Source organism: Sceloporus occidentalis, unplaced genomic scaffold (genome assembly GCF_023333645.1).
Source record: "Sceloporus occidentalis isolate IW3139 unplaced genomic scaffold, rSceOcc1.0.p SCAF_15, whole genome shotgun sequence".
Classification (NCBI taxonomy): Eukaryota; Metazoa; Chordata; class Lepidosauria; order Squamata; family Phrynosomatidae; genus Sceloporus; species Sceloporus occidentalis.
In genome coordinates, this window is record NW_028316995.1 from 7,677,325 (window position 1) to 7,690,116 (window position 12,792).

The following is a 12,792-nucleotide window of genomic DNA, read 5'->3' on the forward strand; positions in this document are numbered from 1 at the left end:
ATAAATTTTTCACTGAATTGGTTAACTTTATGACATTTCATGCAAAAAGGAAACACTGCTGGAGATATCCTGAAAAACAATGTGTTATAGTCCTACATCCTTCATCTTACACACACCCTCGCCCTTTCGTCAAGCACCCTAACACTTAAACACTTTTACCCTAACATACACACAGTTTTCCATACACACAAATGCCTGCCCATACTTACAGCATACATATATACATGCGTGCCCATACACACATGTATACATGCTTGCCTGTACAAACACATGTATTACCCTTATTATTATTGATTGATCATCATATTCTGCACCCCAGTACTATGGGCACACACACTTGCTCTTACACACAAGCACCCTAACACACACTTACCCTTACACACTCTTACCCTTACATACACACATATACATGCATGCCTTTACACACATCCCTACTCATACATATGCACATGTATACATGCTTGCCCTTACAAACACATGTATTGATGTTTGCCCTTGCACATAATAAAGTGCATGCTTGCCCTTACACACAAACACCCTAGTGTACACTTGTCCTTGCCAATATCATAATGGAGGGTGATATTACAGGGTTTTTGTCAAAATATATAATTTTGACTTTGCTGGGTGGTTGATGAGTGGAACAGCCTCCTAGCAGAAGTGGTAGAAATTAATAAAGTGTGGTAAATGAAACATGCATGGGAGACGCATATGGGTTTTCTGAATCTAAGACGAAACCAAGGAGTGTTTAAGGTTTGAGTCTTTACATCAGGAATAACAGGAAGACTACACCGACCGAATTTCCCTCTATTACATCATAACGAAGCAACACAGCTACATCAGCTACAAAATATATGGCGTTTTCAGCACTGAGTAAATACGGTACTCTCATATACTTATTTGGAGTATTTCATCAGTGCTAAAAGAGTACAATGACACCAACTGGACACTTCAATGTTGTAGATTATGAATACTTAAGCGATGTTTTCAGCCTGCGTCTGTTTTATGTCTGGGTTACGATGACTTGGGAAAGGCTCTTAGTAGAGCAGAGCCAGTGCCTGGTTTGTACCCGTCATTATCTGGCATAAACAAAATGCGAGCGAGAAGCATGTGTATGAACAAAGGATTCCACCGGCTATTCACTCATCAGCATTCCTGCAAGATTAGTCTGCATAGATGTCTTTTCAGGCTGCGCATGATGATATACGGTATTTCATAGCTCTGCTCTTGTGTAACTGCATTAGATTGGTTTAGTTTGAACTCCCGGGGGATATTTTGGCAATAATGGATGGGATTGATGAGTGTGCACTGCATTGTAATGATTATAGAGTCATGTAGAAACTGCAATAGAGTAATACAAACACAAAGCAGACTACTGGAAAAAATGCTTATTAAGACTCTTTGGCTTGAGACTATCTAAGTCTCTCTATAAGGCATATCTTACAACAGTCTGTGAGCCCTAGATTGTCTTTAAAGCTTGCAATCAACTATACTTAAGTTAGCCAATAAAGATATGACACTTACCAAAGTACAAAAATCTTGTCTTGGAACATCAGTTTAAATTAAAATCCACTGTGTCCTCCAAAACACGTTTTGGTGGAAAAGAAAATTCCACACATTCTGACTTTGTCCTAAAATTTATGTCTTTTATTCTAAATTGTTTAATATTGGTATTGTTTGGTAATATGGCGAAGAAGGATAGAATAGTTACATGTATGAAAAATCTAACATTATGATTCACTAGTTATATATATATATATATAATTATTATTTTTTAAAATAAAACCTTCAATTAGCAAAAGAGTATGACTGCTTTATGATCTAGTTTACAGCACAGTAAAAAACCATGACCCTTCTCACTTAATTATCCTATAAGGCATTAGTTTGATAATTAAAGTGCTTGCGCAAACCTTAAAAATTAGAACATTTAGAGAACGTTTGGAACAGAAGCACCTGTCTTAATCATCTGTTTTATGATTGTAAATACCCAGGTAAAATCTTTATAAACAATCATGTCTAAATTTTGCGTTGCTCTTTTTTTGCAGAAAGGAACAAGAGTTTTGAAATGTCCTCCTTTGTGGAAACGAAAGGTCTCGAGCAGCTTACAAAGTCTCCAGTGGAATTTGTTGAGAATCCTTTTTTTGGTGATTTCTATTTCCAAGCGGACGGTTTATTTCCTATTGCTTCATAAGCTAGTTTATGGCAGCAATTTAATTAAGGAGGCTTTGGGGGTATTTGTATTCTTAATGCAAATTAAATACCAATATTGCTTTACCTAGCAATAATAATATATTTTTGAAGGTGTCCAGAATATGTCATTACTGAGCCAAAATCAGCTCCAACAGTTCAGCTACCTCAAGGTCATTATATATAGAAGGTTGCGCAATAGAAATAAGCGCTGAACTAAGCAATTACTTTACAGTGCTATATAATTATTTGCCACTAGAAGGAGCTGTTTCACCATCTGCCTGATTATTCCTACCCCTTAAGTTGCTTTGATGCTAGTTCTGCCACAGATCTCCTTCTGGTGCAAAAACCCTGTTAACCTAAATATTCAGCTGTGTTATACTGAGTGAAATAAAGCCCACACTATATGTAGTTTTTAGGCACAAATATAAAATATTCACGATTAAAAATGACTTAACTGCTGCCTCCCAGATATAACAAAATGCAGCTCAGCCGGATATATCCTAAAGGAACGCGCGTAGATTCCTCAAATTACATGCCTCAGGTGTTTTGGAACGCTGGCTGTCAGATGGTGGCTCTTAACTTCCAAACAATAGGTAAGGACTACTTATTATTCTCTATGGCTACAGTCCTATATACTTTAGATGTATTAGATATTAGTTAAATGTATGACACCAAATGCTAGGGATAATGATACTACAATGATATGACATAAAGTGAAATAGGGTGATTTAGGGTTGACCATTTGTAGACCCATAAAGAAAAACATATATATAGATTATAGAATAATTATATATTTGTTAGATTCCGCTATGATTTTGTGACCTAGATTCAAAGCTTTATCATGAATAATTAAGAAAATTCCAAAGTACTTAGTGGAAAAGATGATTATTTCTGGATGCTACATCACAAGCCTTGAATATTAGATTTTTACAAAGGGTTTTCTTTGATTGCAAAATGTATGAGTGGTAGGTTGTTTAACAATGTATGTCTTACACTTAATATGTTTTTGGGGGAAATAAAATAAAGATGTGTTTTAAAGCTTTAAGTATACGATCTGTAGCATTGTAGTTTTGATAAACCACACTCTTTTCAGGTACTAAACCTCTAGCTAGCCGTAGGTAAATGGACCTCTTGGACTTTCAGTTGCCTTTTAACATTGGTGGGTTGGTGTCAATGTCTTCCGTCTTCTGGAATAATTGAGGGATCAAACGATCTTCACTGCTGTCCCCACTCAGAATATTATATCAAATTAGCTTAAACATCAAGATTTAAACCCTCTATCCAAGCTTCATATCCAAAAACGAAATACTTTTATATAAGGTTAATGGCCACAGAGCCTCAAAACCAGACACATTACTGTATTGTAACGTTAGGTAGGTTCTGGAGCTTCTGCATGGTCCCCAAATGTTCTTCTCATTTTACAGATTTCTCTATGCAACTGAATATGGGGATGTACGAGTACAATGGCAAGTGTGGATACAGACTCAAGCCAGAGTTTATGAGAAGACCTGACAAGCATTTTGATCCGTTTACTGAATCAACAGTAGATGGCATTGTTGCAAACACACTTTCCGTAAAGGTATAGATTTCCATTATGTTTACAGTGGTTTCATCCCCTTGCGTCCGATTAATCCGCTCAAAAGTTTGGGGTCACTTGTTGTAAATGACTATTTCAGTAATTTGTCACTGTTGTACCAATTATGTGCATAATATTTTCCTTTGCTTCTCTTTTGGTGGCTTTACACCTAATGGGATGTTTCTATCTACCGCAGGGTTTTTACGTTAGTCTGGCCCATTCAATCCACAGTGCCCAGTTAAGTCACTATCGGCTGAACAAGCGTGCCTTGTGTTGTCCACAGTTTAGTCTCAATCTATTTAATGCCAACGGCAGACGAATGCACCAGTACTGTGTCATTTGATAAAGTATTTAGTACATTTAGTGTTGTTTTGCCCGTCACCTGGGCTGTGGTGGTCGTTAAAAGATATGTTTTGGCCCCTAATGGGAATTGAATCTTCTTTGTAAGCAGCTGTATGTACAGTAACTGAAACATTTCAGATATTTACATATACACGTCTATTTCTTCCAGGTCATTTCAGGACAATTCCTTTCGGATAAGAAAGTTGGCACGTATGTAGAAGTAGATATGTTTGGGCTGCCTGTTGACACAAAAAGAAAAGCTTTCAAAACAAAGACTTCTCAAGGAAATGCTGTTAACCCAGTTTGGGAAGAGGAACCATTTGTATTTAAAAAGGTTACACAATTTATAAATCCTCCTGAGATTCCATTCTTATACATTAAAAGCTTTAGTAAATGATTTTATGAATACAGGAGTGTATATTTGCGTTTGAGTGTATGAAATATAGTTTTTTATATTGATGTGAAATTGACACTCAAGGTCGTTTGATAAAATTCAATAATTTGAGTTAAGTATTAAGTGAGACTCACAGTAAAACATAGAATTTCACGGATAAGACGGATAAGAACCATTGGGCCCATCTCGTCTGCTCATTTTTCCTAATGTAAAGTCTCAGACCTTAATCAGTCCTTGGTCTTGTCTTAGACTCAGGTTAACCATTTAGGCCTACCCCATGCTTTTTTCAATAATACTAATAATAATTAAAGCTTTTTTTCCCCAAAATGTATTTTGTTTTGTCAAAAAGCATAGAATGACTTATAGGATCATCTTACTCAACAGAATATTATAAGGAAATGACACTTAAATACACTGGTTTTGTTTAATTATATCTATTTTTTAGGTGGTACTACCATCTCTGGCCTGTATCAGAATATCAGCTTATGAAGAAGGAGGAAAATTCATAGGACATCGAATATTACCTGTATCAGCCATTCGGCCAGGTAGGGTTTTACCGGCCTAAATGTCTCTTATGCTTATCGTCCCTGTCAGGCCGAGATAAGCCAGGCTGTGGGAAAGCTCCCTTTTGGCAGCATGCGCAGGGCCAGGCAGGTACTGCCACACTTGGCTCAGGGACTCTTTTTCATGGCTCTCCTTGCCACGGGAGCACAGAGGAACTTCTTCATCTCTCCGCAGTCTCCCTGATAGTGAGGCTTCAGGGCGATTAAATGAGCATGGCCTTTACCAGTCTGTTGCAAAATTGGAGTTGGGACATTGGCCTACCCTATTCTCCAAATCTCCAGGGACCCATACATATAGTTTGCACATGATCCAAACATCTCCCTGGGGCTCTATAGTATCACAATAGATACATATCTCCATTATCTGGTGGAGTTTCATATCCGCAGGTGTTGCATGAAAATTATTTTGTTGGACCCGTTAAAATGTATACAAACTGTAACTTGACATTACAGGAAGCCTATTTTAAAACTGTTGTAAACACTACCTTGACTTGTGCTTCTTTGTTTTATATTTTCCCTAGGGTATCACTATATTTGTTTGAGAAATGAGAAGAACGTGCCCCTGACATTGCCAGCTTTATTTGTCTACATAGAGGTGAAAGATTATGTTCCTGACACATTTGCAGGTAAAGGTTAATAATACGTATTTAAGTGAGTAAAAGGTGTTTAGTAATGAGGAGCTCAATTCCAAAGAAGCAACATATAACCTTAAAGTTTCAGAAACATCTTATCATAAATCGGTATTGATTTTTGTACAATTTCATTGAAAAAGAAACATTTGTTCTATGTATGGATTTAATAAATAAAGGGATAACATTCAAGAATTAATTCTACACAAAATCTCAAATACTCATAAAATTCACAATAATGTATGTAAGTGCACACCTGCATGCACTAAAAATTGAGAATTTAGCTGGCCGCTACCTGAACTTGAGAGAAACCTCTCCCAATGTAACCAATATTTAAAAAATATCATATACAAATAAAGAAGATATAGCCGCACTGAGGTCGCAAAAGGATTTGTGACCGCATCTTTTTCTTTTGCGTTTGATTAATGGCTGGAATGTGTTAAATAATGTTCCCGGAATAATGTAATGGCTGGAAGTTGGGAATGTATTTATTTTTTTCTGTTATAGATGTGATTGAAGCATTATCTAATCCAATTAAATATGTAAATTTGATGGAGCAGAGGTCAAGGCAACTGGCTGCCCTTACACTCGAAGATGAAGAAGAAGTTAAGAAAGAGGTAAATTGTATATGACTATGTACACAATAAACAGAAATAACCCCGTGCAAATGAAAGTGGAAGAGCCGGTATAACTTTCCTTCAATACACATTGGGAGTTATATAAAAAGTTTATTCTGGTGCAAAGTTTGTAAAGCTGTCTTATAGCTTCCAGCAGAATGGTCCAATCAATAGAATTTTACATTGGTTGTAGCAGATATTTGTTTTCTCATAAGCTCAATTGTGTTACTCCACTCCTTACAGATTGATAAATGATTGTGGGATATCACAAAACATACTCTTACTATCAGCATTGGGTTAATTGTTACTGATTTTGGCTACATGCTGTACATTCACCATAGCACAATTTTCTCAACCACATCTACATTTGTTAACTAACAGCACTGAAGTACTATTTTTTTAAATCAATCTGTGTGTGTTTCTATGTACTGATATTTCTGGTTTTAATTGATTAAAAAAAAATGCCCACATCCATTACCAGCGAGGCTAATACTAACCTCCCTACATGTATAAATCTGTATGTTTTACTTACATTGCTTTTCTTCTCAACCATGCTCTCCTCATGTCCTACAAGGATTAGGGCCCTAACAATTTGCACTAAAAGTAAAACATGCTACCTTTAAATGATGAATAACGTATTGTAGGTTGACCTATATTTGTCAAATTGCAGTTCTGTTCTTACAAAGCGGAGTTAACTTAGGAAAAAATGTAGTGCTCCTCGCATGCCCTGCTGTCACCGCTCACTGTGAATGGGGGCATTAAGCCGCGCCTCACGTACACTTTTGTCTCAAAAGAGCAAGCTATCTGGGTTATCAGCCGCTAGAGATACTATTTCAGTAGAAAGAACATAATCCATCTTTGACCTTTTTTGTGTGAAACAAAAATGTCTTGCTGAGGGAATCATGGGAGAAAGCTTCTGATGTTTTAGATTAAGGCTGGAAAAAAAAACTCTCTTGCTAGACCTTGAGAAATGGCATGTTTCGCACAGGTTTAAAAGAGTTTTCAGAGTTAGAATCATCTTACAATTTACTTTGGGTCAGGTGTAACAGTTTTTGATATCAGAAGGCCCCGGCCACCTTGAATTGGGGAAGGTGGCCCTCCACCAATCAAACACTCCAGCTAGTGTGCTCCAACTCCCATTTTATTTAGTGAAATCAACGTTTGCAGGCCTATGAAGTATCAGCTATATTTTGAATCCATTGGCTTGGTTACTGTTACTGTACCATTGGCTTCTCAAGTCACTAAAAACATAACTATAAGGCGTGTATAGCTATTTTGTATGTAGTAGGAAAGGGGCATTAGCAAGCAGACACTCAATTAATGTCCTACAAAACAAGCAAAATTCTAAAACAAGCAGAATGTGGATTTTATATACTTTAAGGTGTTCAGTACTGTTCATATTTGACACAATGTTCTATACCAATTGCTGTAATTCCTGGGTTCAGTAATATGAGTGCATGTATTAAAGCAAATTATATAGAAAAGGATAAAATGTAACATAACAAGATGACATACAGAAACAAAAGGTATATATATATACTGTGTGTGTATATATATATATATATATATATATATATATATATATATCATTATAGAGTATGTATATGCGTTTACTGAAAATGGAGAAATTTTATTTAAAATAATGAACTAATGAGTATTTTATATAAAGATTTCAACCCCACTTGTAGATTGTTTATAAAAGCACTTGCTGGTAATTTTCAGAATGTGCAGTAGGTGGCACTAGAATTTTGTTAAAAAAACAAGAAAACCGTTGAGTAGAGTATTTACTCACATGCATGAACATATGGGCCGACGTTTACCATGGAAATTGATCGGTTTTGGAGCAACTCATGAAAAGCATTCTATTGTAAAAACAAAAAACACAATTTTTTTTTTTTCAAATATAGTTTTTTACGCAAGAACTGCTGCCACTGCAGATATCATCATGTATGTCCAGAAAACCCTATGGTACTGTGAACACAGCCTGTCATAGACCTTGGGTTACCTGGGTTCAGGGATCGTTCAAAAACATAATATTTCAGAAGTAACAATAATTGTATTTAAGAATAAATTGTAAAGGATTAGTACTAAAGAAAAAATGTACATGTGGCAAACCTTGTTTGAGAAATCAGGTAGTAGTAACGATGGGGGTTTATGGTCTGTTAGGTATAGTAATGCTGTTTTAATACAGGGTTGTTTAATTGTAAAAGCTGTATTTTATTATGAGTCACCAAGGCAGTATGCGATGTGTCGTATCGTAGGCAGAAGCTGGTGAGGTGCCATCAGAAGCTAACAGCGAACCCAGGACAGCGCCAGCTGAAAATGGTTTAAATCACGCGTCCACTCTGACTCCTAAAACATCATCTCAGACAGTTCATAGCCAGCCAGTGCCCGGTAAGAAAAACATTTCTGTGTTACCCCCATAATAACTTCAGCCAAATGTGTCTAGGTTCCAAAGGAAAATTACCCTCACACCGTGAAGCAAAGTTTGAAAAGCGGTCTTATCACTGTAGTATCTGATGGAAAATCCCTACTAATTGGATGTAGTAGATACAGTATCTGCTCTTGATGGCTGGACAACTGCTGTTTACGAGGAACCAGAATCACAACCCAAATCCCTCTGCCCCTATATACTATTTGCCATGGTTTTAAACCCTAAAAGTAATAAAAAGTTGAACAGATGTGGTTTATATGAAATCTAAATATAATATTATTGTGTAACTTACTCAAGTTACAGAAGTAGCTGTCAATGGGTCATAAGCCAACACAAAATAGTAAGGCCTTGTCCCATAGCCATACGTCTAACCACGACTCCTAAAACTAAAGTCCTACTCCTTGACCATGCACAGTAGACCTGATGGACCTCCCTGTCTGAAGACGGGCTGTAACATCAGTGAAAGTAAATAAACAAATGAAAATAAGCTGTAAAATGTAAATTATCAAAATGACAATTTCAAAGAATGCTGAATATGTATTTGTTTTTCATTTGTAGGTTCTGTTAAAGTTCCTGCTAAAACAGAGGACCTTATAATCAGTGTCTTAACAGGTGCGTGATGTGCAAAGTATTGTAAAATGAATGATACCCATGTAGCATTTTTTTAAAAATAACAAGAAATGAATTGCAAGGTACATTTACGTCTCCTGACCACATGTTTCTTTTATCAGGAATCTAGAATAAGGACAAATATTCTGAAAAATATTTTTAGTATGATCAGCCCTTACATGTATAAACTAATATTGTCTCCATAAAATCCCCTTTTAATCTGGATTCATACAAACACACCATGTCTATGATGTGTCCACACATCAGAATTCAGCCTTATTATGTCATTATTCATCAACATTTTAGTTACTACAGCGAACGCTTGTTTGGAAGTTGGGAGCTAGCATCTGAATGTGTACTCATGAGTGGTGGGGTTAACACAAAATTTCCCTACTTAAGGAGTCCAAGTATTATTTGATGTTGTATCTTGATAGCAGGTTGATAGGATACATCGATATCTTGCTTTTCGCTCCAAATTTCTTGTTTTTCTTGTTGGTTTTTCCAAGGTTCCAAGGTAGATTTATGTTGCAGTTCTTCCATTATGGTAGTTTCAATGCTCTTTAATTCTAATCGTGTTTTCGTATAATTTTCCTTCTAATGCTCACTGTAGAAGTGGAAGCTCAGACTATTGATGAGCTGAAACAACAGAAGTCTTTTGTTAAACTTCAAAAGAAGCATTACAAAGAAATGAAGGACCTTGTAAAGCGGCATCACAAGAAAACCACAGATCTTATAAAAGAGCACACTACTAAGTACAATGAAATTCAAAACGATTACTTGAGGAGAAGGGCAATCCTGGAAAAAACTGCAAAAAGGGATAGCAAGAAAAGGTAAGTAACAGAGAGAATTTGTGAATGTCTCCATTTACCTTCTACTACGATTAACACTTCAAGTGCCAGCATCATCATCATTGACCAATTGCCAGCATTCGTGTCTCCTGGAGCTGTTGCCATTCTCTCACATGGGTATAATGGGCATCTCGCAGATACATTAAAACTACGAGAAAGGCATGGTTGGCCTCTTGGGTCCATTCGGCCAACCACAAATCTCATAAGTGGTTGGCACTCAAAAGATAACGGAGAATGGCAATTCTACCATAGATGCAGAAAAAAGGTGAGAGGCCCAGATCAACTAGCTGAGATAGAACATGTTGACTGTTTTTATATTTTTTCAATTGCAATTTCAGTCCGTGCTAAAGTAGGAAGTGTTTACTTTTAGTCGTGTTAATTAAAGTGCTATATGGTAACCAGCCTGAAATAGCAGAGAGTAATATAGTTGATTACCAAGACTCAGACAAAGTCACCATATTCAAAAAGGAATAAAGTAGGTGATCATTTTCTGAAATTGTATGGAATGATGTAAATATTTTTTAGCAGGCTGTAGCTATTGTGTCTCCAAGATCATTTAAACTGTCCAAACGTTACATTTGTATTAGAACAACCCATAGGGAATGGTTGTTTGTGTTTTTTCACTACAAAGGATGCCCAACTATAAAATCCGTGCTGGAGTTTTGATAGTTGGGCTGGGGATTTTACTCTATATGGTACATCAAAAATCCCACATCTATACACATTACTAAAAGCCATACAGAATACACCACCATAATCAAGCTTCTGCCTGTAATGCATGGATTAAACGTGTTTTTGTTTCTGTAGATGTGAAAATAACAGTCCGGAACATAATTCATCATCTGTGGAACAAGATTTAGCTGCGCTAGATGCTGAAATGGCGCAAAAGTTGATAGAACTGAAGGAACAGCAGCAGCAGCAACTTCTTAATCTCCGACAAGAACAGTACTATAGTGAAAAATATCAGAAGAGAGAACATATTAAACAGGTTGGTGAGAGTTTGTGGACAACCGTGGACTGTGTCCTTACTCCACTCACCTGACTAATTGTCCTGGCTTTCTTTAAAACCCCTGGCTGTTGGCTTCAAGAGGCAAGGGAAATTCTGCCTTTATAAGATATGGTCATGGTTAGTTTGAATTCCAAAATAACATTTGGAGCCCTCACTACGATGTTGAGTGACTCCATATATGTGTCAGGACGTGCGTGTGCAAGGAACGTGGATTGTGAGGAAGATGATGCAGGCTATTTCCTGCTGTCAGAGACAACTATTTCTTTTTTTAACCTTAAAAAGGACTCCACACATACAGCAATTAATTTAGTTATTTTAAGGTCAATTTAAATTCCTGATTTGTTTAATTATCCCCAATGTTTCTGTAATGTTCTTGGAGTAAGAAACAATTAAAGTATGCCCCCAGAGCTCAGTCGAAATTAATATTTGTTCAGATTGAAATTTGCATCACAGATCCAAGTGTTCTTTAATAGGTATTTAATTGAAGAATTGTTCCATTCTTTTAAATAAGAAATAACAATACACAATAAGCCTTTGCATTCGTTCAGGTCAAGCTCTAATTATCACATTCTTAAATTGCGTTCACATAGCTGTGGTATTGGCGTCTGAATAAAAACGCACCTCCCAGAGACAATCCACCACCACAATAAATCGATCACCAATAGGATGTAAGGTACAATATTTTATTATAACCAAGAGTAGTGTTATTGCTATAGGCAAGACTTCTGAACACACCTGGGAACTTCCCAGGGTAGGCTACCCGGAGCTCTCCGTCTTCTGGAGGAGGGGCTTAATGAGGGGGCGGGGCTCAGCACATGAAGGTCAGGTAGCTAGCCCCAGATAGCCTTAAGTTATCTGGGGGGAGGGGAAGTGAGCAGGAGTGGATATGACCAAACACTACTCCGCTGCACTTGGTAACCCCGGGTCAAACCCGAAGAGTTCCCAGGTATGACAAATGTGAAGGTGAAGGAAATTTCCTATTTGATATGTTCCATAAAAACATCGTACTCAGAGTACACATTATCTGCATTATTATTTAACTTTAGTTTAGATCCACGTGTCTTTTGAGCTAGTGTGCGCATTTCATATACACTGCTTGGATGCATGAGGACACTGATATGATTTGCAACAATTCTGATGAATATATCTGTCTGAGCCACAAGTATCCCATTGCCTTTTTTTTCTTTTGAGTTACTTCTCATTTAACAGACTAAAGCTTTGTTTATTGACTTCTTCGGCTGCCTTGACCCTCTGGCTTGTCATTATTACAAGTTAGTTTTGTCCTTAAGCAATGTAGTTTTTTGTCCCAGCAGCCATTCAGGGGCAAAGGGAATGTCTCAGGTGAAGAGCCAACTCTCTGTTTAGTAGGATCCTCCTCACTGAGGTTCTAGACCAGACCTGGGCAAAGCACGGCCCGCGGGCCACATCCGGCCCGCTGAATAGCTCGGACCGGCCCGCAAAGAGTGTCCTGGTGACTCACCAATGAGTCCGGTGTCAGCAACGGGAAGCATCGAAACTATGCACTCCGAAGCCTTGTTCATTTTGTTCACTTCTGTGCTGTGCTAATAGTTATTCAGGCCTTAC

General features: G+C 37.2%; 1 protein-coding gene across 1 annotated transcript in view; it reads left to right on the top strand.

Annotated features, from left to right (window-relative positions):
• LOC149303207 (1-phosphatidylinositol 4,5-bisphosphate phosphodiesterase beta-1-like) overlaps positions 1–12,792 on the top strand; it is a 253,652-nt gene that overhangs the window by 213,098 nt on the left and 27,762 nt on the right. Inside the window, exons 18-28 of the mRNA XM_089481675.1 lie at positions 2,043–2,127; positions 2,656–2,780; positions 3,612–3,766; positions 4,275–4,439; positions 4,945–5,044; positions 5,584–5,688; positions 6,199–6,308; positions 8,570–8,702; positions 9,301–9,354; positions 9,962–10,181; positions 11,007–11,187. Coding sequence (XP_089337801.1) covers positions 2,043–2,127; positions 2,656–2,780; positions 3,612–3,766; positions 4,275–4,439; positions 4,945–5,044; positions 5,584–5,688; positions 6,199–6,308; positions 8,570–8,702; positions 9,301–9,354; positions 9,962–10,181; positions 11,007–11,187 — 1,433 coding nt within the window. The remainder of the gene's footprint in view (positions 1–2,042; positions 2,128–2,655; positions 2,781–3,611; positions 3,767–4,274; positions 4,440–4,944; positions 5,045–5,583; positions 5,689–6,198; positions 6,309–8,569; positions 8,703–9,300; positions 9,355–9,961; positions 10,182–11,006; positions 11,188–12,792) is intronic.